General features: G+C 37.9%; 2 protein-coding genes across 2 annotated transcripts in view; one reads left to right on the plus strand and one right to left on the minus strand.

Annotated features, from left to right (window-relative positions):
- The window catches only part of ZFHX4 (zinc finger homeobox 4), a 162,654-nt gene that overhangs the window by 97,206 nt on the left and 38,503 nt on the right, over positions 1 to 26,945 (plus strand).
- Positions 25,555 to 26,574, minus strand: LOC131495097 (polyadenylate-binding protein 2). The gene has a single exon (XM_058699900.1). The coding sequence runs from the start codon at positions 26,572 to 26,574 to the stop codon at positions 25,654 to 25,656; it is 921 nt and encodes a 306-aa protein (XP_058555883.1). The 3' UTR covers positions 25,555 to 25,653.

Raw genomic sequence — 26,945 nt, forward strand, 5'->3', positions numbered from 1 at the left:
GTTCTGCCATTAAAGAAGTATGGTTTTACTGGGACATTTTCCTATATGATACGGTACAAAATGTGTTTTTGAGTTAGAAAATAAGTCTTCACAAACTTTGGAATTAAACCGAATAGCTATAGAGTGCATGGTTGTGTATACACAGAGGGCTTTTGCAGTATGTTGAATTCAAGATTATTGGCTTTGGGCTTCAGAATTATTTTTACACCATAGGGACAGTCGTTTTTAAATAGTTGTTTGTTTTTTAAGAGTCAATAATGTTTTTCAAAAGAAACATAAGAACAGAACAACGTTCCCCACAAACTTATTCCTACCTTTCCATTGGAATGTAAATACCTTTATTAGGTAAGAGAAAATAATACGAAATTCTTTATATTGACTGATACTTATTTAGACTTAAGGTCCTAGACCATAGGGCAAGGCCAAAGAAGGCTCTTGTATCCTTTTAGTGGCTCTGAGACCAAAAAGTGTGGTATTTTCCGTGATAGTACATTTTTCACTAATTCCTGTCAGCACACTTGAGCTGTCAACCAACAGTAAGCAATATCCATTTAACTTTAAAGTCACAAATTTACTGTAAAATATTTATGAGCAAGGGAATTTCTTCTGTCTAGTACTGAAACAAAAATTTTCAGACTTTTGGAAGAATGTGTGAATCGATACTCATGTGTGTATGCGTGCACACATGCAGCGATGTGGAGAGGGTCACTGGTATATTCAGAAGTTTATTCCATGTTAAGAAATTAGTATTAAGTTTTTTAACGTAAAATAGCCACGGCTTTAATATTTACCCTTATAGAGTGCAGCTGTACAATTAAGGTAGCTATACTTATTTGAAAATAGCTATTTATATGAATTATTCCCAACTGGGCCCCAAATAGGCCTTTTGTCGTTGTTGTTGTTTGTTAAAGTGTGCATCGCCGTCCAGAGGTGACTGCCTAAGCGTAGTGGAAGATAACAGAATAGTTAACATGATCAAAAGGTTCAGCGTACGTGCCTTTTGTCTGTTGGATAATCCTAAAAAAAGTATAAAGGAGCTCTAAGGATTGCACACTTATTTTTACACTTTTTGGTTTGGGAAATATTTGATTTAATATATACGACAATTTCAGAACTGAAAGTCAATATGAAGAGGAAAAATAAACAAAAATCCTATAAATACACACCCCCATATCATTAGAAATATCTCTGCCCCATTATTGTTTCATTTCAGTGTCAAAACTGATTTTGACAACATTCCATGGAAAGGCAGGATGTCATTTGCATGAAGAAATCAATAATAATGTATATTTTATATTCACATTAAACTACACAAAATTGATTTACACCAGATTTAGAAATACTTCTGTTGTAACATTTAATCATAATTCAAATTTAGAATTTTTGCATTAAGCCCCGTAATTTCTTTAAATGTCTGAAAAAATACTCATCTCAAAATGAAACAAGGAATCTGAGATGGTTTCTCTTTGATGTTTCCAAGAGAGTAGAAAATATTCAAATGCTTGATTCTTGCCATGATAAAATATTATTTCATAAAAGGAAGGCCGTAGCTGTGTAAAGTCATGATTGATTTAACATCAGGTAATTTGCAAAGTTTGAAACTAATAGAAGCAACATGGGTAAAGCAATCCAGGCTTTTTTTTTTTTTTAACCATAGGGTTGAGTGCAACACAGTGCCCCAAATTTAGTTTTAAGTATGAATCATTTTAATTTGTAATCTAAAAGCTGTATATGACACAGTGTAGTTAGTAACATTAGGATTTTGCATAAGAGAAATGTTTGAATAGCTGAATAGTTGTTGAATATTTTTCAAAATAGGAGGCCTAACCTGTTAAGGAATCAAAGCTTTTACTGAGTGACATAAATACCAGGAAAGAAATATTCCCATTGACAACAAATCACCCTTCTTCGTTCCACAGACAAATCCATATACTGAAGGGGGCAAAAAAAAAAAAAAATGAGCATTTTCATTAGTCTTTCAAACATATGCCTTTAAAAGAGACACCTGAATGTTCAGAATTTGCCCTGGCCTTGCCAAACGCACTCCATGGACACGGAAACTTCTCGAGGTGCGGTTTATTAACATGGAAAAGAGAAATTAATTAATTATGTTTGTTGATTTGGGGTTACCTTGAAATATTTATTTATTTAACCAGTCCACAGCAAGGTTTAAAGTCGGATTAGATGAGGTGAGAGGTCGCGTTGAAATGCCACAGCTGCATTTGTGAAGAACGCCCCCCCTCCTCCTGTCGTGAGAGCCCTGGAAAAGTGAACTGTTGCTATGTTGTTCACTCACTCGGTCAGATCGAAGCGTAGCTCAATAGCATTAAACTAGCCCCCATTTGAGAGATTTGTCTTACAAAACCCTGAAAACTGCTCTGAACATGCATACATTGATTTTGTTGCTGGATCTCCTGAGCTTTGATGAAAAGGCGGTCTCCACATGCAGGTGAAAGGGGTTTACCTCTTCAATATGAAAAAGAGGAGATTAAGGATTTCTGTTCTACTAAGGCTGAACTAATCAGTGGCGTGCAAGGGTAAGGAAGTAGGCCTCACGCCTAATGCCACCTGATTTTCCGTGGTTGAACAAGAAGTTAAAAATCCCCCTTGTGACCTCCCATGGGGTGAAACTTACCATTATTCCAGTTTGCATAGTTAATCAAACAGCATATGGCACATGACCACATTTGTTTCCCATATCTTACAAAAGATAGTTACTGCCTTTATTAAGAGCTATGCACTTCAGGTATAGTATTGGAAATGGGGACGTTGTAAAGGATAGAGGAAAAAACACCTGAGGAAAGTCAGATCATGAAAAGTCTACCTGATTTGGTAGTCACTGAAGATGTACAGCCATTGTGTATTTTTGACATGTACTATAAGTCTATTGCATTTACTTCCATTAAGGTAGGAAAAACTACGATTTTCATAAATTTCTGGCTCTTTCTCTACAGAATGAGAATTATTATTTGAGCTCAGCAGAGAATACTTGGCATTTGTCCTTGGTATGAACAATGCTTACACTTTTTTTCCTAGTCAAAGATTACATGAAACTTTACTCTTTTTTAAAAAACATCAGAGGATTATGGTATCTTTAGAGAGTTTGCACACATCATTTCTCAGCAGGGACTTTCAGAATGAAATGAACACACCTCTACTACGGGAGAACAATTTTACACCCTGTAGCACTAATTCCTGTAATTATTTGTGTCCGTCTTAGCCACGATTTGGGTAAAGTGATATGAATCCCTTCTGAAATTATGGTGTGAGTAAGCCTTTGGGGGGGGCAAGAGGGGGTTTAAATAAACTAACCATGCTGGGAGCTTTCATATACTGTAAGATATCTGAAAAGGTAACAGATTTATCTAGAATCAAGTCTTATCAACCACGTCTTTGATCTATTGTAAAAAAATACAATAATGATTCTGAAACAAGCACTACAGAGGCAGATCAGGCTGGATAAGAGAATTTCAGAAATTAGATAACACTCATTTCCCATCATTTATAGGAACCACTTGGTTTGCCTTTTAGGCATATGTTGTCTGCACTTTCTCATGACTCAGTGTGGCTCATCATGTTGAAGCAGATCTACCCTCTATCACGGCTAAATTACAACATCCCCCTCAAATAACAATGTAGCATGATCATCCAAAAGACAAGATTCCTAGCTCCAAACCATTTAATGTCTTAAGTCATTAAGATGATAAGGAGTGAATGCAGGGAGAAAATCCGATGGCCATTTGAAATTCCTGAGATCTGACTGGGGAACTATAGGTGTAGACTCAGTGCAATTCTTACAGAGGTAGTCACCATTGCCCAAAGCCTGCTGTAAGAACAGTGTATAAGATTCATTTTGGTTACAAATAAAATAGGATTAATGACAAGAACAAAAAGCTTGAGCTAACAATTTTTTAGGAGATGTAAAACTTGCTGAGGTGATGATGCCTTATTTTACAGGACAGAGAAGGCATTTTAGCTAGGTCCACGGAACACGTATTTTAGCTACTTCTCAGACTTCTTTATATTAGTACAAGTGGCAGTTTATAGCCCTCAAGAGTTTGTAAGAACTTAACTTTTAATTTTTTTGTTCATGATTTGAATCTTAAAAAAATTTTTTTGGTCGTTTCTAAGTACCTCCAGAGTTCTTAAAAGAGACTATAGACTGGGGTAAAAGATAAACCTTTTTGTCCCCCTTGCAAGCCAACCTATGAAGATGCCTTTTCACCTCTTTGATGTGATAGGGAAGTGTTAAATCAAAGTGAATCCCCTATTCGGGGCACTTTGGGACTGAATAGTGCTTAAGCCAATTGTCACTACTCCTGGGTGTGTAGACAGGGAACCACACACCTCTCTCTAGATCAGAGAGGGCTTTGACAGGCATCCTGCGCCACCTGCTATCACTTAATTAGTGTCATCATCTGATTCCTAGTTGGAGTAATGACATCATGTACTTTTTAGTACATGTAATCACTGTAATATATTACAAATTGTGTTACAGCAATATTATGTGATTAAACTATGAGAGGAGGGGCCTCTTGTATTTGAGCATTTGGAACTCTGTTTTTTCACCCCCATCCATTCCAAATGCTTCTTACAAGTTCAGAGCAAATCGAAAGATATAACTGGTGTAGCATAGCCACCACAGACTTGGTATACAGAGAAAAAAACTAAACACTGATCTTTGAAATTGGTGAAGACCTCTTTTGTGTCCATAATAGATATTCTGAGAATGGATTGACTGCTGAGTGCAAAGGTAATTATCAATGAGTTCTGTACAAGTGGAATTAGATGGACCGTTCTGTCTGGCTTACCAGGAATTAATGTCACTAAATGACTAGGGGGTTTCTGGATGGGATAGCTTCTTTCTGGTACAGATAGCTCAGCACAGTGAAGACTCTGAGAAAGAGATCCATAGGAAACGGAGTGTCATCCAGGGACATTATCAGCTTTAAGCCAAAAAGAACAACTATCGTTTTGAATTCCTGAAATGAGTGTCACTGCCACACATATTACAATCAAGGTTGTTGGAGATTCGGCTCTGTTAAGAAGCCATTCCCTGTGGAGAGCATTCGGTTTTGTTTTCCTGATATAATATTAGAAATTGTAGTAAAGGGTGTATAATCAATGCCCTCCTCTCTATCCAGAATTCCCCTTCAGTGGCAATAAAGATACAAAAATAGATGGATAGTTTTGGTTTTAAAATACATGGATAAATTTTCCAACCTATGCATTTTTAATTCATTTATCCATTTCCTATGATGGTCTAATTTTCTAAATCAGTTTTATTTTTATGAAAACTCTGATAAAAATAAACCATAAAATGGCAAATATCACAATAATACAGCATAGCCTAATGTGATTTCCTTGTAATGCTGTTGAATAAATATGGCCTTAAACACACCTATGCAGTATTTCCAATGGGAAATAAAATTATTGCTTTAAAAATTTTACAAATTGTGATTTTTAGCTGTCATTGATTATAATATAACCAGTATATGCAAGTTAGTGATCTTGTTAGTCAATAGAAGCCAGTAAAGCCTTTACTAGTCAATTGTTCAAAGATTTCGTTCACACGAGTTCACAACACAAAACGTGCCATATGCAAACCACTTGCTTTGAAAAATAGCCCCTTAAAAGGCTTCTTTTTCTAATAACCAGCCAAATAATCTACACAGTCTTCCTTCCAAAATACCCAGAGAAAAAAAAATTAAACAGGAAGTGTAAGGTTGACTTACCTTTTTCCTATATCTTTTAATTCTGTTTAAATTTCTATCCTTTCTTTGTGTTGGTTTGCGCATTCCTACATCTTGCAGTGTTGTACACCTCGAAGACCTAGTAAGCGAGTTAAAGGCTGATGACGCTAACGAATCCCAGCGCAAATGACTGAATCGATAGGAAACCAGCCACTGCTGTTTAAGTGTATCGATAAATGTACCTTTATTTTCTCTTGAATGGATAAGTGTCGCAGTTAAGAGTCCTATGGATCTCTTAATTGAAAGTTAATTTTAAATCAATAAAGTGAGTCATTTAAATATTGATTGGCCCTTTCTACACGAATTGTTAGCTGATTTTTTTTTTTTTGCAACAACTTTGTTTAAATGCAATCAATAGCCCACAATCAGTATGTTCTATAAAAAATTGACAGATGTTCCCAAAATGCCTGCTAGGCATATTCTTATCTGTTTACATATGCAGCAAAGATATTTCAGTCCTTTTCACACATACCTAGATAGTTACAACTTCAGGAATCACACACACACACACACACACACACACACACACACACACAAACACACACACCCACCTTGTTTTCCTAAACAGCACAGTTGTTTTTTTCTGTTACATTTAGCCTCTTAATCTACTGCACCTTAATCTTTCATTTACATCTCCAAAGGTTTGAAATGAAAAGATTATCGGATATCACAGTTATAGGAACCATATCATCCAAACACCTCTATGATTGCAATTTGAAAAGGAAAGCAGTGTTTTATACCCATAATAATTTAAAGACGTTTGGAGATAAGAGTCTTCGATACTTTTATGTCATAATACATTAGTAATATCGCTTGAATGAAAATCATCTTCTAATGAAATAAAATACTCTTGCCTATGTGAACATGTTTATCAAGTACAAGGCTAGCAACACTTTTGATTTATGTAGCTCCTCTTAGACATCACCTCGTTATCATAACAGCGAATAGCTGTGCTCTTTTTTTCCTTTCAAATTGGCAGAGGACAGCCAAGTTAAAATAATACAAATTGTCTTACTTGAAATTCATCTTAATTAACCCAACAAAGTAAACTAAAGTACTTGTAGCTTTCGGCATATCACCAAAGATGAATATTCTATTCATAGCTTCCTATGAACCATTCAGTATTTTCCTGAGAAATATTGTAGATTGCCTCTTTCCAAGAAATGGCTTCTTTTGAACAGGACTCCTGAAAATAGTCTAATATATTTATGAGGCCATGAATTGAAGGCTCAAGGCTTTGATTTTTTTTTCCCTTCCAAAATCTCCCTGTGTGAAAATAACCTCTACTAACAACTGCTCTCTTTAATTAGAGAGGAACAAAATGAGTAATGTAAAAATCAAAACATATAAACAATAGAGTTTTACGGTAACTCCCAGTTTTTTGTGTAGGTTTAGTGCTATCAACTAACACAAAATGACCCAAAGTTAATTTAGGGTGTTGTATTGACTGGGATTTAACCAAAAAGGAAAAACACACCATAATTCTATTTCGGTTCTGAAGAGTTAGTCAAAATGCAAGTCCTACCATTAAACTTAAAATATCAATAAAAGTGATAAAAATGAAAGTAACAATTTTTCATCCTCCCCTTTTGAGAAGATTAAACAATACCAACCTAACGTGTCAGTACCTGAGGGTAGCTGAGCCGAGAGCCTAAGCTGGGAGGCTATATAATTATAACTTTTTTGCCGTTAGCATAAACTCTTTCAACTGTCCTGCAGATCTGTGCTTCTTTAATCTGGCATCATCATCCTCTTAATGCAACATCTCAGAACTCATTCCATTCCATTTTCAGTGTTAGGGAGGCTGTATGAAAAGGGGAGATTTCGAGGAAATAGTGGGGTATCATTAGTTTATATGCATACGGGTTCAGCATGTGAAGATGCTGCGTCTGAGATCAGCCTTAAGATGTGACTGATAGCTCTTATTTGTGTGATAGAGCTGGCCAGGGAAATAGAGCTACAGCTGGTTACTTCATTAGGTCCTCTCATTGATTGAACCCTGCTGAAGTGATGCAGGAGGCTCCTCAGATAACTGCTGGTAATAGAACAAAATGAATTCTTATCACAGAGATTGGAAAGGCCATTAACCCTGGCCTCCAATGCTTTTCAGAGGTCACAGACAGGAAGCCAAGCGGTGACTGGGAAAACTGTTTTCTGTCTAACTACAGGTCACGTTAGAAGGGTGTGTGTGACTTTTTTACCCTTCGGCTTCTGTACGGTTGAAACTGTTGTACTGGCAGATGTTAATAATCAGCTGTAAATAAATATTGGAAGCAAAGAAGAAAAATGAGAAAGCACAGGAATTTATTTCAATAAATACTTAATAAAAGAACAATTGTTACTGCAATATTTACTGCCAGTTCTGCTGTAGTTTTAAAACTAATACTTTTTTTCATATAAAGTGGAAAGAGAAATGCATAGAGGCACTTTAAAAAGGAAATTTAATATGGTTCTATATAAAAATATTTCCTTCCTTCCTTTCCGTCCTTCAGAGATGGCGATTATAATTGCTCCTGGCTGCCCGGCTTCCTCTCCTTAGCTCGGAAGCCACCACCAGGCCATCTCTGAATGAGTGCGACACCCAGCTTGCCTTTCACCTGGTTGAAAGGAGTATATATCTAAGGGACAGTGCTATAATTTACATTTAATGCAACCTTTCAATTGACCAAGAGCCCACAACCTCAGCCCGCATCTCACAGCTGAGGACTTTCCCACATTCGTCAAGTCTGTGCCCCTCCAGGATCAGCCAAAAGGACTCATCTATTTAAAGCCCCAGCAGCACATGACAGTTGTTCTGCCTCTGAGAGGAGCGGAGTTCTTAGAGCCGCCTCTGGTATTTTTACGCATTTAGCCTGAGACAGAAAACTTCTGTAGGTGAGAAAATCGTAGCAAAGGACGCATCTCGTGGAAAGAAACAGAACAATTTCTCTTCGTTACTACCGTGCATTATTTGCCTGTGTGCACATATACACAAAGATGTACTAAAGACTATTTTTAACAATATGTTGGTGGCTTCTAAACTTACGACTCTGATTTAATTTCAGTGTCTGTGGTTGCGTGGTATTTTCTGTTGGAGCCAATCTTTCACTGGGAGTCGGTTTATTTAAATGTAATTGGGTCCTGTGGATGGAAAAAAAACCTACCGATTTTATGTCTTTGGAGACCCACCCAGACGTTTGGTTTGGCCTTTGGTACATAAATAATAACAAGAAGGTGTATGCTGTCACTGCCCTGCTGGGAACACCAGAAGTGGTTTGGCAGAAAAGAAACCGTAACAGATCACCCTGGATAAACATAGAATCAGATGCTTTGCTGCATTAGCCTGTGTATGTGTATGTAGATATGCATCATTGTATGTTATATTTTGGAATCTTTGTAGAATACAAGAACAAAGGGGAACAAAAACAGTTAACGTTGAGAACACACCTATCTCAATTACTTTAAAGTAACGGAAAGGCTTAATTTTATGGGTTAATTATTTCTAGTCCAAGCTTATATTTAATTGAGGCAAACATTAACAGAATCACGTTTAAAGCTGCATTAAGTAAACAAGGTCAAAGGCCTAACTTCTAAAGCAAAAGTTAAGTTCTGTTGCTTGTTTGCATGTTCCTTTTTGGTATAAAACTTTTCAATTTATTTGCCGCATGAGGTAGCAAATATGCTTTAAAATCTAATTAACTAAATGCATTCACTTATCTCATTTATTAAGAATGTTAGATTTCATTGCAGATGTTCAGGGAATGACACAGGCCTGGAGTTTCAACTTGGGATACCTGGGTGAAACTCATGAAACTTTTTGGCTTGTAATTATTTAGTTGTGCCCTATGAACCTTCGTGGGAACGCTGAGTTCAGTTCATATTGTCTAATAGAGAGCAAGCATTAGTTTCCTTCTAAGGGCATTTGGTATACTTAGGTGCTTAATTCTTGATATACTTAAAAGTTTAATTCTTTACACAGTAAGTAGCATTTAGATGATGTTAAGTCAAATTTAAGAAACAGAGTAGACTTGGGAGGAAAAGAATATTGGTATTTTAGCTTCCCATCCTCCTTAGGTAAAAGAGTAATAAATACTTATATCATGTGTGCCTTCAAAGATCTATACCATTATAAGCATTATCTCCCTCTTTTACCTTGAATGAGTTAAAGAAAGGAAAGAGTTGCAGATTTAAGTTCCAAATGGGCTGTAGGGAAGCGGTATGCATTCTTTGAACTAATGTGTTTTTCTAACATGTTGTATAATTTACAACTGCAGGCCAAATATGTTGGGCTTTTTTGTTATTATTTGATGGAATTCAATCTGATTAATTTCCCCAAGAACCGACGAGGCTTTATTAACATATTTTCAAGCAGTAAATATTAGAATGAACATTTAAGGCAAAGATGTGGGTGAAGTTTATGTACTGTAATGATGTTTAAACGTTTCAGTTTTTAAACTGCCCCATGACCTTTCTTAGGATCTTTAACCCTATCAGTATCATGTACAGATAAAAGAAAACTTATAAAAATAAGTGTCCTGGTACATTTTTATATATGGTTTTGTGTTTTTAAGACAAGTCTTGACTTCCAGATTCATTGAGGGGGAATAAATCCTGGTTTGCTTCTTGGCTGTTTTAATATGATTTTATATGAATACTATAAGCTTTCAATCTGTTGTATTTTTTTATTTTACCAAACTGTTTTTTTTGAGAGTGAGAGAGAGAAAGAGACAGTGCACACATGAGCACGAGTGGAAGAGGGGGACTGAGGGACAAAGAGAATCTTAAGCAGGCTGCATACCCAGCATGGAGACCAGTGACCAGTGCGATGCGGGGCTCAATCACAGGATTGTGAGATCATGACCTGAGCCAAGGTCAAGAGTTCGACACTTAGCCTACTGAGCCACCCAGGTGCCCCTTTACCAAACTTTTCTAAAGCACTTAGTAAAGTCTCATGACAAAATTTTTGTTTTGATTGACAATATTAACAAGTTTACTAGAGAAAAAAAAAAGGAACATTACAAAAGTTGGTAAGCCAAAAAGATCTACATCTTTCAGTGTTTTCATACTTCTTTTAGGTATTCAGTGATAAACTTTGTGGATGAACTGGAGAATTTAAAAGGTTGTCTGGAAATCAACTTTATTTCAAAACTAAGTTGAGTTTTTTAATATTTCCTTCTTCCTAAGTTTGTTTTTCAAATCAAAATTTTTCCCACTTTTTGTAGAAAACGTATTAAATTTTACGAAGCTGCTTTGCATACTGTCATTTTATTGCCTTCTTGAAAATAATATTTGTCTAAAACTCAAAATCTCAAAACTGTGCTTAATATTAGCCATAATACAGAAATATTAGATGTTCTCCTGGTAATCTACACGCTCTCGGTGACTTTTGTTAGTTACTGTTATCCATTCTATATTTAATAAATTCTGTTCTACATAAGGATTTAGTTAAGTGTTTTGAGAGGCCCATTAGCACTTGTCGGCTCCTGGAATAACGTTTCTTGCCAATACATAAGCACGTGATTCTAAAACGTTTGATTATTTCAGCTTAAAAATTCAGTTAATTCCTTTTAGATTTTGTATTGTAGAAAAAGGCAGTCAGTTTTTCTTTTGAAGAGGAGTTCTGTTTTGTTTTTACTTACTGATCAGCTAGTTTGTTTTTATGTAAGCATATCTATGTAGTTTGGCATTAGTTTTTCTTTTCCTTTTTTTTTTTTTTGATCCTACTCACAGAGAGTAAGTGATTAAGTCATTGGGAAATAGGTGGCATAAGTCAGTGCCCACTGAATGTTGAATATGCTGCACACCATATACAGCTCATTTGGGGTTCCATTTGTATTGAAATTACTCTTTCAGAAAATTTTGATTGAGAACTTACAGTTGTTCTTTACTCATATTCTTCCTCTATTACATTGCCTTTAATAATTATTAGAAACAAACAAACAAACAAAAAAGAAACCAAAAAGTTGTGACTGTCCCAATTCCATGACTTAATCCCTGGTCTTCTGGCAAGAGAAAAAGTTTTACATGAATGAGATCAAAGACAACGTAGATTACCTTTCTCAGAGATATGTAACACCCACAAAAGAGCTTATCTAGGTTATTTGTGCACAGCTTATTAACCTGGGATCCATGGGCCTAGGGCTTCCATACCCCTTCTGATGCCTCCAAATTTATGCATATGTGCATTTTTATTGGAAGGAGGTCTGTCGTTTCCACTAGATGATTAATATTCCTCCACAAGAATACTGTTCTCTCAGACCCTTGAAAGAAAACTAGTGACATGTAGTTTGAGTTGAAAATATACTTAAAAAGTACATTTCTAAAGATGGAGCCACTCTGGCACTGCTGTGTTTATTGCCCTCCATGAAACTCCACTCCAGTAACCTGGCCATGCGTTCACTCAGTAGGCTGGTGCCTCTTGGGCATCCTGGTTACATAGACAGACTTCCTTTTCCCCAGTATAAGCTGCCAACTTAAGAGCTTCCAGGGACATCGTATTTTTGAAGAGACCATCTTAGCAAACTGGAGTTTCCCTAAATCAAACTGACAGAAGTCGTAGACAGAGTCACCTTTGTGCTTCTGCTCCTTGAGGCTATAAGCGCTCAGTCAAAACAAAGCCACTTCAGTGATTTCAAAAAATGGGTAAGTAGAGAAAGGCTAGAAAATGATGTATGTGGCTCCTCTTAGAAGAAAGGAAAGAGGGAAAGCGTGGAGTTAAGCACAAAGTAGGGTAACATAAAATAAATGAATCAGGAAGTTGTAAGATGTATGTCTTAGCAACAGAGTCAGGGAAGATTCTTTGGAGTATGGTTAGCACGTAGAGTTAGAGCACTTCAGATAATGAATGTGAATATACTTTGAAAAGTATTAAGGATTATGCAAATATAAAGGACCAAAGGCTAATGATGTGAAAGGGAATGTGAAAAGAAGGTTGTAAACACAAATGCACAAATAACAGATTTGAGGTAAACCTGAATGATTGTTCAATCCTATGAGGTCTTATCCTCAGGCTTTGTAACCAACATTGAAAATTGACACAAAAAGATCTCCGACGTTCAGATCATGGGAAAGCCAAAAGGATCCTTACAGCTCATGGGTCCAGCCCCTTGTTTTACAGCTAGAGAAACAGGCACTCACCAGCTTCGTGACTTGTGTGGGGTTACATCGCTGATTCGTAGCACAACCCAAGCTTCTGATTCTCAACTCAGCATCACCCTAGAGACATTTATCATATTCTACTACTTACATAGGTTGACTCATGGAAGATTTTAAAAACTGATCATTGTCCTTGTCTTATCATTTGTCTATAAAATGTTTCTCTGGAACAGAAAAAAAAATTAAATGATGTGATGTAGAATAAAATACAGATCGCATTAATGTTTCTTTCTCCCACAGAATTAATTGTTCTGTGTTTTTCTTGTGTGTCAGGAATACTTGGCTCCCACTACGGGCACTTCACTCCCCGCATAGTGGTGGCTGTTTCTCTTTTGTCTCCTCCAGACTTAAAGGAGGTTGTTTTCATCTTAGTATCTCCTAGCCAAGTGTGGCCCTTGTCACCTAGTGGGCTCTCAGTGAATGTATGTTAATGTGAATGCTGTGAAGTAAAATTATGTGTCTAAATCTATCATTATTTCTAGTCCTTAAAGCACTTTGTTATTGTTACACATTTCCAGTGAGATGTAAACAAACAGTTTGAGAAATGGCAAATAAGGGGTTTAGGCAAATTAGGGTAGATTAGGAAGCAATAAAAAAAGGTTCAGCTAAAGTTAAATGAAACAGCAGGGGGCCAAGTGATGCTTTACAGATAGAATATTGTAGGTCGTTAGAGCTTAATAGGCAAATGTTTTCATTTTAAGGGCTATAAAATAATTTTTAACTGCAATTTCCTCACTTTAAAAAAGTCCTTTTAAGGGAAAAAGAGAGATTGAGAAAGTACTATTTTGATATATTGCTCATAAGTTTTTTTCCTTTAAGCCTTGTTCAAAGCAGTCTTTCCACACTGTCTTCTTCCCATTTACAGGAATGATATTGACCCTTTGAAGATATTTTCTTGTCCAAATGATCATAGTTCATAAAATTAAAAGTCAGGTTGACGTCTGTCTCAGCCCTCAGCCAGATCTCCTTGACCACAGATCTCAAGGGAAGTGCGAGGAGGTGATTTTATTGCCATGTTGCAATAATTGTATACTCTTATTTCATCCTCTAGAGCGTTTGTTTCAAGCAAGCATGTGCTTGGACTTCAAAGAATTAAATGCACAGGAATTCTGTATTCATGAGGCAGTCACAAAAAAGGGACTAGCGAGAGGAAAACAACGGAGGTGAACTCTCTTCCAGACTGTAACAGTTGTGTGTGGGGAAGAAAGAGAGATCGCTCACAAAGCTGGCAGGTTCCTCAAAGGAGTTTTCTGCCTCTTTAGCCTGTTCCAATGGGATTGTCAACTCTTTTACCTTTGAGAGAGAATACCAAATACTTGTATTTAATAGCAGATGTGGCAACTACTTGATGAATTAATTGGACTCAGAATCAGAATGAAGTGGAGGAAAAGACTCTGCTTTGTCACCTGGACGATTCTTCTCCTTTGTTGCCATTATTGATTATAGAAACCACTTGAGCGTTCTCCACTAAGGCAATGGCTCCGAGGGGATAGCATTTGGCTTGGGGTAGTGGGAGATAGCAAAGTGAAAGGTCCCTGCCCTCAAGGAGTTTAGAAGCTACCCAGAAAACCTAATCAATGTACTTGACACAATAAGCCAGGTAATTTACGACATTTTAGGGGCACCTGGGTGGCTCAGTTGGTTGAGCATCTGACTTCGGCTCAGGTTTTGATCTCACGATCATGGATTAGAGCCCCACATCAGGCTCTGTGCTGACAGCTCAGTCTGGAGCCTGCTTTGGTTTCTGTGTCTTCCTCTCTCTATGCCCCTCCCTGGCTTGTGCTCTGTCTCTCTCTGTCTCTCAAAAATAAAGAAACATTAAAAAAAATTTTTTAATTATGACATTTTAAGGAACTTCATCAAGTTCAGTACTGTTCAGAGGAGCGTTGCATCTATAGGGTTAATGGAGGTATTAGGGCATGAAGAATGAATAGAATTGGAATTATAAAATAGAGTTTTGTTTGTATTTTCATCTATTTACTTATTTGCTTGTTTATTTAGGCATAGTCCTTAGCCTTGAGAGGAAAGTGATATGTTTCAGACTTAGGGGTGAAAGGGAATAGATACAGTTGTGTTGAGGAGCAAGAAACTAAACCGATCACCTATAGTCACTATTTAAGAGAGAGTGACAAAATTAGCTAGGTGGGGGCTCCTGTGGGGCTTAGTCAGTTAAGCGTCCAACTCTTGGTTTCAGCTCAAGTCATCATCTCAGGGTTCATGAGTTCTAGCCTTGCATCAACTCTGTGTTGACAGTTGAGGAGCCTGGTTGGTATTTTCACTCTCCTTTTCTCTCTCTGCCTCTCCTGCTCTCCCTCTCTCAAAAATACATAAATAAGCTTAAAAAAATTAGTTGAGACTGGGGAAGCTTTTGAAAGCTGAGCAAAGAGGGGCACCTGGGAGGCTCAGTCGTTTGAGCATCTGACTTCAGCTCAGGTCATAATCTCACGGTTCTTGAGTCCAAGCCCCACATCAGGCTCTCTGCTGTCAGCATGGAGCCTGCTTTGAATCTTCTGTCCCTCTCTCTCTTTCTGCCCCTCCCCTGCCTGTGCTCTCTCAAAAACAAATAAAATAAATAAAAAATATATGTATGAAAAGAAAGCTGAACAAAGAAGCTCAGATTTGACAAGGCAGAAAATAAGAAGGTACCAAACCTATGAGTGTGGGAATTACACTACTGAAGAGGGGTCTTGGGAAGCATGATCTGGCAGCCATATATTAGCAGGATAAAATTGGAGGACCTGTGGGCAAGAAAGCTCATGCTAGGGCACCTGCCATGGTGGACTGGTGGACGTATTCAGCAGCTATTGCTGAGGTAACTGTCATTAAACAGAAACAAGCATTAACAATAAATCCACAGAGAAAGCTTACCAACTAAATATAAGACATGAAGGAGTCAAGGATCCCAAGCTTGGCAACTGTTGGAAACTTCTCAGGCTAAGTGGGCAGGGGAGAAGTGAGAAGCCAGGACTCTGATAGTGAGGCACACCTTTTCCCCCTTTCCAACATCATCCTTTTAAAAAACCTAGAGGGAGGGGGGAGAAGAAATAATGTGTTCATAAAGTTTTGTATGTTTTTTTGAACTTGGAAAAAGGTAGTCCTTTTTCATCATGATTTTTAAGAGGCCTTTGTAGTTTTAATGAAACGATGTTCGGGGCTCTGTTTTATTTCTAACAATCCTGCCTTATATTTAGGTTAGTCTGTTAATGTCATTTATGTGTAATATGTATAGAGGAGATATTTTTATGGCATGGGAACAATATGAGTCCAGGGTAGTTTTTTATCTTTGTAACTGAAAAAGTTCGATCAAACTGAAATATCTATAAGCTGTTCTACTGTACTTCCATTAATGTGACTTTCGGAGTCACCTTGCATATAGTAAGTACGTTATGTACTTACATACAGTATGTATGTATATTACATAAATGTTCATTACATTATTACAATTTATAATAATTTACAATAAATTACATTTATTACAATATTACAACATTATATAATGTAATAGTTATACATAACAATATAAATATATGTAAATTATATATATATAAGTATATATGTATATAATATACATATTTTATATATATATATATATATATATATATATATATATATACTTCTCAGAAATTCATAGTGTAGCTACAAAAAGAAGACACAGCTCTGTGTATTTCCAGTCCTTGCAAGGAGACTCTGCAAATTCGAGGTCTGTTTTCTTCACTCTGGAAATAGAGTTCTAGAGTATATGTAGAGTATTTGGGGTGATACATTAGCTGCTATCTCCTGAGGACAGATGGGAGAACCAGGGTAAAGACATATATATAATATATGGGACAGGAACAAAATATTAGCCATATAAAAGATCTAATTTATTCTCCTATTACATATTGTTTTGGATCAGACATGTATTTCTATTCTTTATACATCCTTAATAATATCAGTGGTAAAAGTCCTCAAAAGGAAATTCTGCATTTGGCTCAAATTACATAGCACATTAGAGATGTTTTTATTTACAGTATGTAGAAATGAGATCAAAAGAGAAATAAATTACTTAGTGTTTGTTTTCTTTACCACCAGCTTTCTCCCCCTCCTCCTCAACATACTTTTTATTGTCTTAAAGTGACTGTATTTTTGGCTTTTTGTTTATTTACTACTTTTTTGAGTTTGAATTCTGATCATCATCTGTGAATTATCTGCAATTATTTTATTTTATTTTTTAACAGATTTTTAAAATTTTATTTATTTTGTTAATGTTTATTTATTTCTGTGACAGAGAGAGACAGAGCATGAGTGGGGAGGGGCAGAGAGAGAGAGGGAGACACAGAATCCGTAACAGGCTCCAGGCTCCGAGCTGTCAGCACAGACCCCGAGGTGGGTCTCAAACTCACAAACCATGAGATCATGACCTGAGCCGAAGTCAGTTGCTCAACTGACTGAGCCACCCAGGCACCCTATTAAATTTTATTTATTTATTTTTTTGGGAGGGAGGGGCAGAAGGAGAGGGATAAAGAGAATCCCAAGCAGGCTCCATGCTGTCAGCAAGCAGCCTGATGCAGGGCTGGATCTCAGGAACTGTGAGATCACAGTTCTGAACCAAAATCAAGAGTCAGATACTGAACTAGCTGAGCCACCCAGGGGCCCCTATCTTCACTCAATTTAAAGTTCAGCTTTCTCTCTTTGCTGTTATCATGTGTTTTAGGGTGGTGATGTGTTTAATATTTTTGCAATTTTGTTTGTTTTAATCATCAGATGTTTTAGGGTAGTGTGAAATTTCATCTTATATGTCATCTTTTACACTGTCGATAATCATGAGTTACTTCGTCTAGGAACTAGGACAGCAAACTTAATGGACAAAATCAGCACGCATTTTTGAGAGCTTTCATCATCTTGTACCAAAATCTTAAAATGCAGGTGCTGTGTGCATTACACATAAGTTTTTTGCAAACTTAAAAAAAGATTTTGAAAAATACAGTTATGATTGTGTTGCCATAGAACTTAATTGAAGAGTTTAATGGGGAACTGTTTATGTTCTGTAAGTCTTTTCATTTTTGTTGACACGATTTTATTGCTTACAGGGTCCGCATAACATCTACAATGAAAAAATAGTTCTTGCCTCATAGCTAGACAGGATTGCTAGTCAAATCTTCACTCAACAAAAAAACGATTTCTGTCATTGTGTATCACACAGAAGACAACAGGAATATTTCACGTGCTAAAACAAAGTGGGTTCTGCTCTCTAACTCTCTTGCCCAGTCCCTGTTTTACATCATTTACATTTATTTTGGGACTTCCTCACCCTCCGCTGTCCTTCCCACTCCCCAACTCTCCTCCCTAATTCTCTTCTTGATGCTGTTTGTTTCCACCTTCTGTGAGATTGATAAATCCTAGCCTAACTTCCACTGACGTCTATAATACTTGACTTTCATCCCCATTCCCACTGGTCTTCAGAAACCCACACCCAAGTCCATCCCAGAGCACCGGCCTGCCTCTTTCTGCCACCTAATGTTCTCCTCATGCGGGCTCATTCCCATCATCACACCTGATATTCTCTACGTCACCCTGCTTATGAAAAGCCTTCCCACATGCTATGTCTGCCTCTAAATGTTGCCCATTTCTGGGATCCTTCTTACAGTAGAACTTTCAGAGAATTGTCTGCACTTGACATCTTCATTTCCTTCTTCTTCATTCTCTCTTATACCACATTCAGGGGATGTTCATCCTTACTACTCCATAAAGAAGCTCTGGTCAAGGACTCTGAGAACCCATTCTTTGGCAAATCTACTGGCCAGTTCCTAGTCCTCCTGAGACTAGACCAACCAGGAGCTTTAAACAAGTTGCTCTCTCCCTTCTTGAAACGTCTCTTTCACCTGGCTTTCCACACCGTATTCTCTCTTGATTTTCTCCTAACTTGTTGACTCTTCTTGCTCAGTCTTCTTCACTGCTGTCTCCTTATTTTGGAAGGGGACAGTGGAAATGTTCCACCTAGTTAGTTCAGGGAATAAAGAAGGAGCAGCCACAATAGGGGATTTAAAAACAATAAAACTGAAGGAAAGTTACGAGCTTAAGTATTATTTTTACCATGCCCTGACAATTCTAAACAATGTCAACGATAAAATACTTCTCCCTGCTGGAAAAAAGACTGCTCACGGTGTCCTCTGCTTTGATATGTCCCTGTGTAGGAGTGTGTCCAGGTTCAATCAGGGACCCTCATTCTCTAGTGATCTTATTCAATCTCATCTCAAGGACTTACACTGCCAACTGTATGTCGACCTCTCTCTGCCTTCCCCTCTTCTCCCTTCCTCCCCCACCCCCATCTGCCTACTTGACACCTTTACCTGGATCTCAAACTAAACATGTTCAAAACTGCAGATTCCAAACCTTCTCTCCCTCCTAACTTTTTCCGTCTGCATTTCCCCTCATCTCAGTAAATAGCATCTCTACTCTTCTGATTTCTTGGACGAACAAACATTGTAATAATCTTTCGTTCTTCTTTTTCCCTCACTTGCCTCATCAAAACCCATTGGCAAGTCCTATCTACTCCTCCTTTGAAATATATGACAGTTCCTCCACTATCTCTTTGGTCCGAGCCACTACTATCTGTCACAGTGTCACTGGTACCTTATTTTACTTGACTTCCCTGTGTAGTTGTACACTTGTGCCCATACTTCTGGAAAAGTTCTTGTCCTTTGGCCACTGTTTTACCAATCACTCCAGGGTCACGTGTTTACCTCTTTGTTCTCTGTCATTATCGTTTATCATCTTTCAATAGTCTTCAGTGCCACTTACTTCTTAATTTTCCTTTCTCAGAGCTCCTTCCTTAGAACTTACCTTCCATACTCGATGCGTTGTTCCTGAGATTTACAATTATTAGCTTCCAAATATTTTGAACACAGACCTCTCTTTTAAGGTCTAGTTTCATAAACTGAAATGTTTTCCAAAGAGCTCTGCTCTAATTCACGTCCAAAGTTGAGCTCATCATCTTTTCTCTCATCCCATTCTTGGACTTTTGAACTTTCCTTTTCTCTCCAATGGAATTACTGTCCTTCCATGACTTTTTCTAGACAGTAATGGATTGAGGTACAGTGAATGTTCCAGTATCCTTTTTTTTTCTTTTTAATAACAAAACTTTTCCTCCTCTGTTCCATCTTCCACACAGCATCCCAAAGATGCAGATATGATCATGGCACTCCCTGCTTTAAACTCTCATTTTGCCAAGATTGAGGTACCCTTTGCCAATACTTGCATTCAGGCAAAAGAGAAAAAAAAATTGGCCATGTCTCAGAAACTATTTTTTCTACTGCTAATACAGTCCAAAGAAAGCCATGTGCCAAATCTCATCAATCTGTTTGCTCATTAATGAATGATTTATTAAATAAACATTTCATGGGTATGCATAAGTATTGTCTTGAAAATGCATAGCAGTTTCCAATAGTACATTTTTCACTCTTGGCTCCAACCGAGTCTTTCTAATCTTCCTTTTCTGGGGCTGTGCATACTTTCACTAACTTTCCTTCTCCAGATTTATTTTACTTATGTTTGTATCCATCATTGCCCAGGTCAATTCTCCTAAGTGTAATTTGGGGTATATGACCATATAAATTTGACTATTCCTAATGTGGTGAAATGTAGAAAACTCCAAATAGTGAAAATCCAAGGATTATTTACATATAATTTAGGAAACTTTTCTGCATCTTAGGTTAATGGTAAATTTATTTCAACAATTATAGTGTTGATAAAAAGAATTGATCTAGTCATCTGAGGATTTTCTTTTATAGCCATATATAATTCACAAAATAAATAAGCCTGCACATGAGAAGCAATAATTTCCTCCTTATATATAACTGTATAGAGGAGTTTATTATAAGTAGTAATGGTACGTTCCATGTCAGCATATTTAAGACATTAAATATTTAGAGAGTATGGTATAAAGATTGTATTTCCTTACTTTGCATGGTCAACTGGAGGTGTTGATAACAACAACTTACGTTTCCCCCTTGCAAAGACTTGCCATGGCAAGCAGAAGAGATCATCTTATCTCCCTTTTATAGATGAGAAAACTGGCTCCAACATGCTAATAGATCTGTTTGAATTTATACAGATTGAGGCTAAAATTTTCATCCCCACTCCATACGTTCCCCACTTAACATTGCCTTTGTGAAAGCGCTACAATATTGTCTTTGGGCCATTATGAATTGCTTTGAAGAAAAAAACAAGTGTTATGTGCTTTGATGCTATGTTTAGTAGGACATATGATTTAGGTGACTGTAGTGGATGGAATAATCTAGAAAATTAATCAAATCCAGTGATTGTGTATAAATGGAGGTTTTTAGAGTTTTGGAGACTGCCACATTTGCAAAGCTGTATATTTTGATATTGTTTGTGACTTCTCATTAAACTTTACTCTTGCTAAAAGGCCGATGGTGGGGTGGGGTTTGGAGTTGGAGAAGGCAGGTGCCTCTTTTTGCAAAAGGAAACCTAGGGCTTACTTGTATATTACTACCAGTCTAAAGAGTTCATCTTCTTCACTTTAACTTTTGAAAATGGCCAAACCAGTGTGCATTGAACAGTCTTTACAGTGTGGTACACACACCACTTTTATTGCAGAATGTAAAATTTACTTAGGGATTAAAAGAAACTTTCAAGCTACATGGCTTAGGAAAACAATATTTAGTCATGTTAACATTTGCTCTTTCCAAAATGTCTACACATGTAATAGTGATATTTTAAAAGTCGAAGATACTGACTTAGCTGATAGACAGAGAGTACGTTACATATAAATATAATCTAAAAAGCCATAATATCAAATTGATGTAGTCTTTCTTTTGAATAATTTGTATTCAGCAGGATGGACTAAAGCCAGAGCAGAATCATGCATGAATACAGCTACTACTTTTTCAGTACTAGATGCTTTGTAGTTATTAACTTTACTCCTTATTACACCTTGAAATCTGGTTATTTTTGCTTCCACTTTTACATATAGTATCCTGAATTTCAGGGGAGGCTAAGTAACTTGCTCCATCAAATAATTAGAAAGTGTTGGCGTTGGGATTCAAATCCAGGTGTATCTGTTTCATAAGACCATGTTTTTTCTTTTTCCTTAGCATAAATGTATGCATGGAGTAGTGAGTATTTTCCTAATGAAATAGTTTTTTGAACAACACAGGCTTCTGAGAGCCAATAGTTCTAGCAGAAGTGGGCAATCTTTATGTCACTGGTGGCTCACCTTTTATCTTTGCTCCAAATATTAAGCAAAGAGAATGAATCTCAGGGAAAAAAAAAAGCCATTATTTCAATGTAGGGTTGTTTGTTCTGGTTCTCTACAGCAAGAGTGAATGATGGTTTCATGGATCACGACTCCAAAGGAGAATGCCCAATGACTTCTTGAACGTGATTGAAATAAAATCAGAATTTTGTTTTAAAGTTGTAAAACTGATTAAACTCTGTAATGGTGGTGGTAATTTAAAAAACAATGCAGTCTTAGAGGGAGGCATCTGTCATTGCTGTAGTCTTCCAGATGAAAGTGTAAGAGAAGGTAGAAAAGCCTCTAAGAACCAAATACTATGCCTGAAACAAAGAAGTGCAACTTCCTTCAGAGTAAATGATGCCCTTGAAAGGAGCCTTTGAAAGTAGTGAAGGAAACAGTGACAGACACACTTCTGGATAAAAATTTATTTTCTCTCCATTTAAAAAATAACTTTAAAAGGCTTTTGACCTAGCATAAGGCTAATCAAAAACGTTGGTAGCTATGGAGTAGAAAGTAGAGGTTTTCATATATTAAAAACTAGCTATGTGTTAGAAAGCAAAGGGCTGAAGTGCTCCTCATGAACAAAGGCTGTCATTGGGTAGGGGTGGGAATCAGTGTTTAGACCAGAGATATTTCCTATGTGGATGAGCCACCTAGCAAAGCCAACACAATATGCTAAGGAATAAAAATTGTTTAGGACAATATAAAGAGAGATTGTGACGAATCCTATGAGGACTTAGGTGTAGATTAATGGGCAACTGACGGATGGGAACATAATGTTTTCCCTGGGTTATAACAACAGAATTTTGATCTCTTAATTTCAAAACAATCAGAAATGAAACAGAATCTTACATGGAGAAATGTATTAGAGATTAATAAATTTAAGAAAAAATATTTCAGTGAGAGTACTTTCAAGGAAGATACAGTAAGGAGATGTATGAGTAATTTATTGAAACTAATTGATATCAGGAACTTATTAAATTCCTTTGAGGTCCCATTACACTGAGGTCATAGATGATTCAAGAAGCAGTAAGAAGTGATCACACTTTCCCGGCCTAGAGGCCCCAGGAGATACTACTCCCCTACTATAGAAAAATAACTTCTGGGTAAAACCAGACAGGGCAGGGCAAAGGAGCTTTACTTTTCCAGAAAAAAAAAAAAAATTACAAATCCAGCCCCGTTCAGATAATTGACACTGGAGCATCCAATGCACTTCAATCTGTTACTGCCTAGAAGAAATAATTTAAGAGAAAGCACTGCAGGTCAACAAAGATGATGTTGCTTGGTTACTCAAAACCCTTTGGTAGCATGCTGAGTTGCTCAGCTTTTTAGAAGAGCACTCTTTGTATCCACATAGGAAAAGGATGGAGACCACTTGAAACCATTTTTAATTGCAAACCTGCTTCATCTGAAAGCAGGCTTCACTTTTGTGGTACACAAGCAAGTTCGGAGGTCTTTAGTAAGATGTAAACTACCAAGATAATAAAAAATGTTTAATTTGATCTGTTCTTCTAGATATTGATCTTGTTGTGATGAATTTGCTCTGAAGGAGTTTGAACCATTTATTTTAGGGGGTGGGAAATTCAGGTTTTAGAGTTCCTGGCTCAGGTGTTCTGGGGGCTGCCTGGAGGCAGCACTGTTCAGGGGAGAGTATGGAGCTCTGGTGTCAGACAGACTCCATCCAGATCCTTCTTATGCTACTCTATGCCTTTGGGAAAAAAAACTACTTAAAATGTCTGAGCTTTAATATCTCATCTTTTGCATAGAATCAGCGGTTTTTCCGTTGAGATTTATTGCAAGGATTGAATGAGAGAACGTGTATTATGTGCTTAACACCTAACAGATTTCCAACATGTATTCACTTATTATTTTAAAATGGAGTGCTGCAAATATTTTCTCTTCTATAGCAGAGGCTCTAAAGTATCCTTTTACAACATATCACCTATATGCGTTAAAGTGGGAGGAGCTTCAAAAGGGAAATGGGGAGGAGAATGTAGGAGGGTTGTTGAAATGGGGATGCTCTTTAAAAATTTAGTCTTTTCCAATGAAAAAATAAGAATTGGACTCTTTTTTTTTTTTAATGGGTGTAAGTAGAGTGGAACTCAAAATGTTTCCTAAGACTACAGAAAATGTTTTTCTTTCTCTTTATTACTTTAGAATAGTTGGTTTAATATTTATTCGGTATATTGGTATATATTTCATTTTATGTGCTACACATTTTGCTAAAATAGCGATACACTTTATTACTTAATGCGTTAGCAAATCGGTGGGAAGAGATGAGATGTGGAAGTTTTGTAGGCAATTCTGTCTCAGTACTATATTTGGAAGCATAAACATTCACCCAATATTTTAAAAATTTCCTGAATTTGTACCAAATGTTTCCCAAATTTAGCCAATAGGAATATAAAGAGCTAAGGGCTGTTGTGATCAAAAGTGCAGATTAGGTTAGACTTATTCCCAAAATGACAACAACATTCTTAAGCTTAGAATTCTCTATTTATATACCTAGACTGTTTCAAAAAATTGAAATTCCAGCTCTTTCCCTGATCATTAGATTTGTATTGATTATAATTAAAAAAAATATATTATTCCATTTAGCAGGAAAAAAAAGGATTTCACAGATAAAAACTTGATCATTTTTTTTTTTTTTTTTTTTTTCAAAAACAACTTTATTCATGACACATATTAAAAAAAAAACTCCCACCCCCTGGAAATGAGCTAAAAAAATAAAGAAAATCCACCTCCCACCTCCCTGTTCCCACTTCCTCCCATTCCCTCCAAATAAAAGGGAAAAAAAGGCAAAGGAAAACAAAACAAAACAAAACAAAAAACTGAAAAACAAAAAAACGCCCCAAAACCCCCCAAAACAAGGTAGTGCATTTCCCCAAGGGGTAGGGGAATTTACACTGGAGCCGCTGGGAGCGGAACGGAGATCTTCCGGCTACAGAAACCTGCAAAGAAAGACACTCAAAACAGAAAAAGAAACACAAAAGGAAACAAAATAGATCACCAGGCAATCTGGAGGGGCAGGGAGCCGGAAAAGAGGGGTGGGATGGGTGGTAGACCTGGCAGGACAGGAGCAGGCAGGAGGGGACTGTGAAAGTTAGGGAGAAGATGGAGGGAAGGTAACAAGCAGAACAGTTTGGTGTCCTTCCAGAGCCCTGGGTAAAAAAACCCCTCCTACCACCCATGCCCACCTACCCTTGAGCAGCCCCCAAGGTGGTGAAGTGGGACAGGGAAACAAGGGGAGCAGCTTGCGCAGTTGAGACGTGTCCATGGCGAATCCCCAGAGTGAATGAGCAGCCCCCTGCCCCACTCCCTGGGCCTTCCCCTACTCCCCAAAGCAGGTCCCTCCTCAGCAGTTAGTTATGGGATTCTCCCCCCTTTCCACAGTATATCTTTTTTTTAAAAAATATTTTTTTTTCCATCAAGGTCATCTTCTGTTTTTCTTTTTTTTTTTTTTAATTCTTTTTTTTTTTTCCTTCTTTCCTCTTTTTTTCCTCTCTCTCCTCCTAATACACACTTTTTTTAGTAAGGGGAATACCATGATGTCGCTCTAGCCCGGCCCCTGTAGACGCGACCCCGGGGCCTGCTGTTAAAACCACTGTAGAATCGAGAGCGGGAACTGTTGTAGTTGGTGGTCCGGGCACGGTATCGGGCTCGTGGGAAACCCCGGTCTGTTGTGCTGATGCCTGGTCTGTTGGTTCGTTTTGGGATCACCTTGATTTGTCTTCCTCTAAATAGGGACTCATCTAAGGCCAAGGAAGTCCTCACTGACTCTTTGTCTGAGAACTCTATATATGCAAACCCTTTAGGATGGCCACTAAATTTGTCACAAAGTATGGTAACACGGTTGACTGAACCACAACCATGAAAGTGTGCTTCCAGCTCTTCTGCTGTTGCACCATAGTCCACATTGCCAACATAAATGGAACGGGCATCAGCCTCCATCTTCTCTTCAATGGACATGATCACTGGGCCAGCATTGCCTGGAGGTGGACTCATATTCATCTGTTTCTCTACCTCGTTCTGTAGCTCCTTTAGCTTCTCGGCTTCTTCCTCCATCTCCCTGACTCGAGCTTTGATCGCTTCCAGCTCCGGGTCCTCAATGGCGCCGTCCCCCGGGTCACCCTCGACCAGTCCCGGCTCCTCCTCCTCCTCCTGGCTGCCGGGGGCTCCCGAGCCAGGCCCAGGGCCCGGAGCTCCCGGGGGGGCGCGGGGCCGGGGCGGCTCCTCTTCGGGCTCGGGCTCCGGCTCGGGCTCCAGCAGCAGCTCCTCAGGCTCCAGTTCCTCAGACTCCAGGCCGTTCCCGTAGTCCCCTGCGCCCCCCGGGGCCCCCTCCCCGGCCTCCCCACCGGCCCCGGGCACAAGATGGCGCCGCCGCCCCGGCCCGGAGCCCCGACCGCCCGCAGCCCCCGCTGCTGCTGCCGCCGCCGCCGCCGCCGCCATCGCCCAAAAACTTGATCATTTTTGAACTAAGATGAAATGCCTAAAAGTTGTCAGCCTATTTCCCAGAATAATTCTTCATATAAGGGAAGGGAAAGGTGAAAAGGAGTAATGGAATGGATAAGCTTATGAGTAGGTGTGGCAAGTGTGAGGAAATGAGAGAGAGCTATGAGAACCTTCTGTCTCATAATTAGAGGGAACAGGAACCCCCCCGAATTTCAGTTTTTAAATGTTGTCATTGGAGATGTAACCATTTGGGTTGGGCTGAGGGAATAGGTGGTTAGCAGAGTCCAAGCCAAATGAGAAAAATGAACACCAGAAATAATTTCAGAATCAAAAGAAAAGCGACTTTTAGGATTTTAAAAATACGGCCT

Source organism: Neofelis nebulosa, chromosome 14, assembly GCF_028018385.1.
Source record: "Neofelis nebulosa isolate mNeoNeb1 chromosome 14, mNeoNeb1.pri, whole genome shotgun sequence".
Classification (NCBI taxonomy): domain Eukaryota; kingdom Metazoa; phylum Chordata; class Mammalia; order Carnivora; family Felidae; genus Neofelis; species Neofelis nebulosa.

Excerpts from the sequence above, each read along its gene's own strand:
- LOC131495097 (XM_058699900.1), bottom strand. The coding sequence starts at position 26,574 with ATGGCGGCGGCGGCGGCGGCGGCAGCAGCAGCGGGGGCTGCGGGCGGT.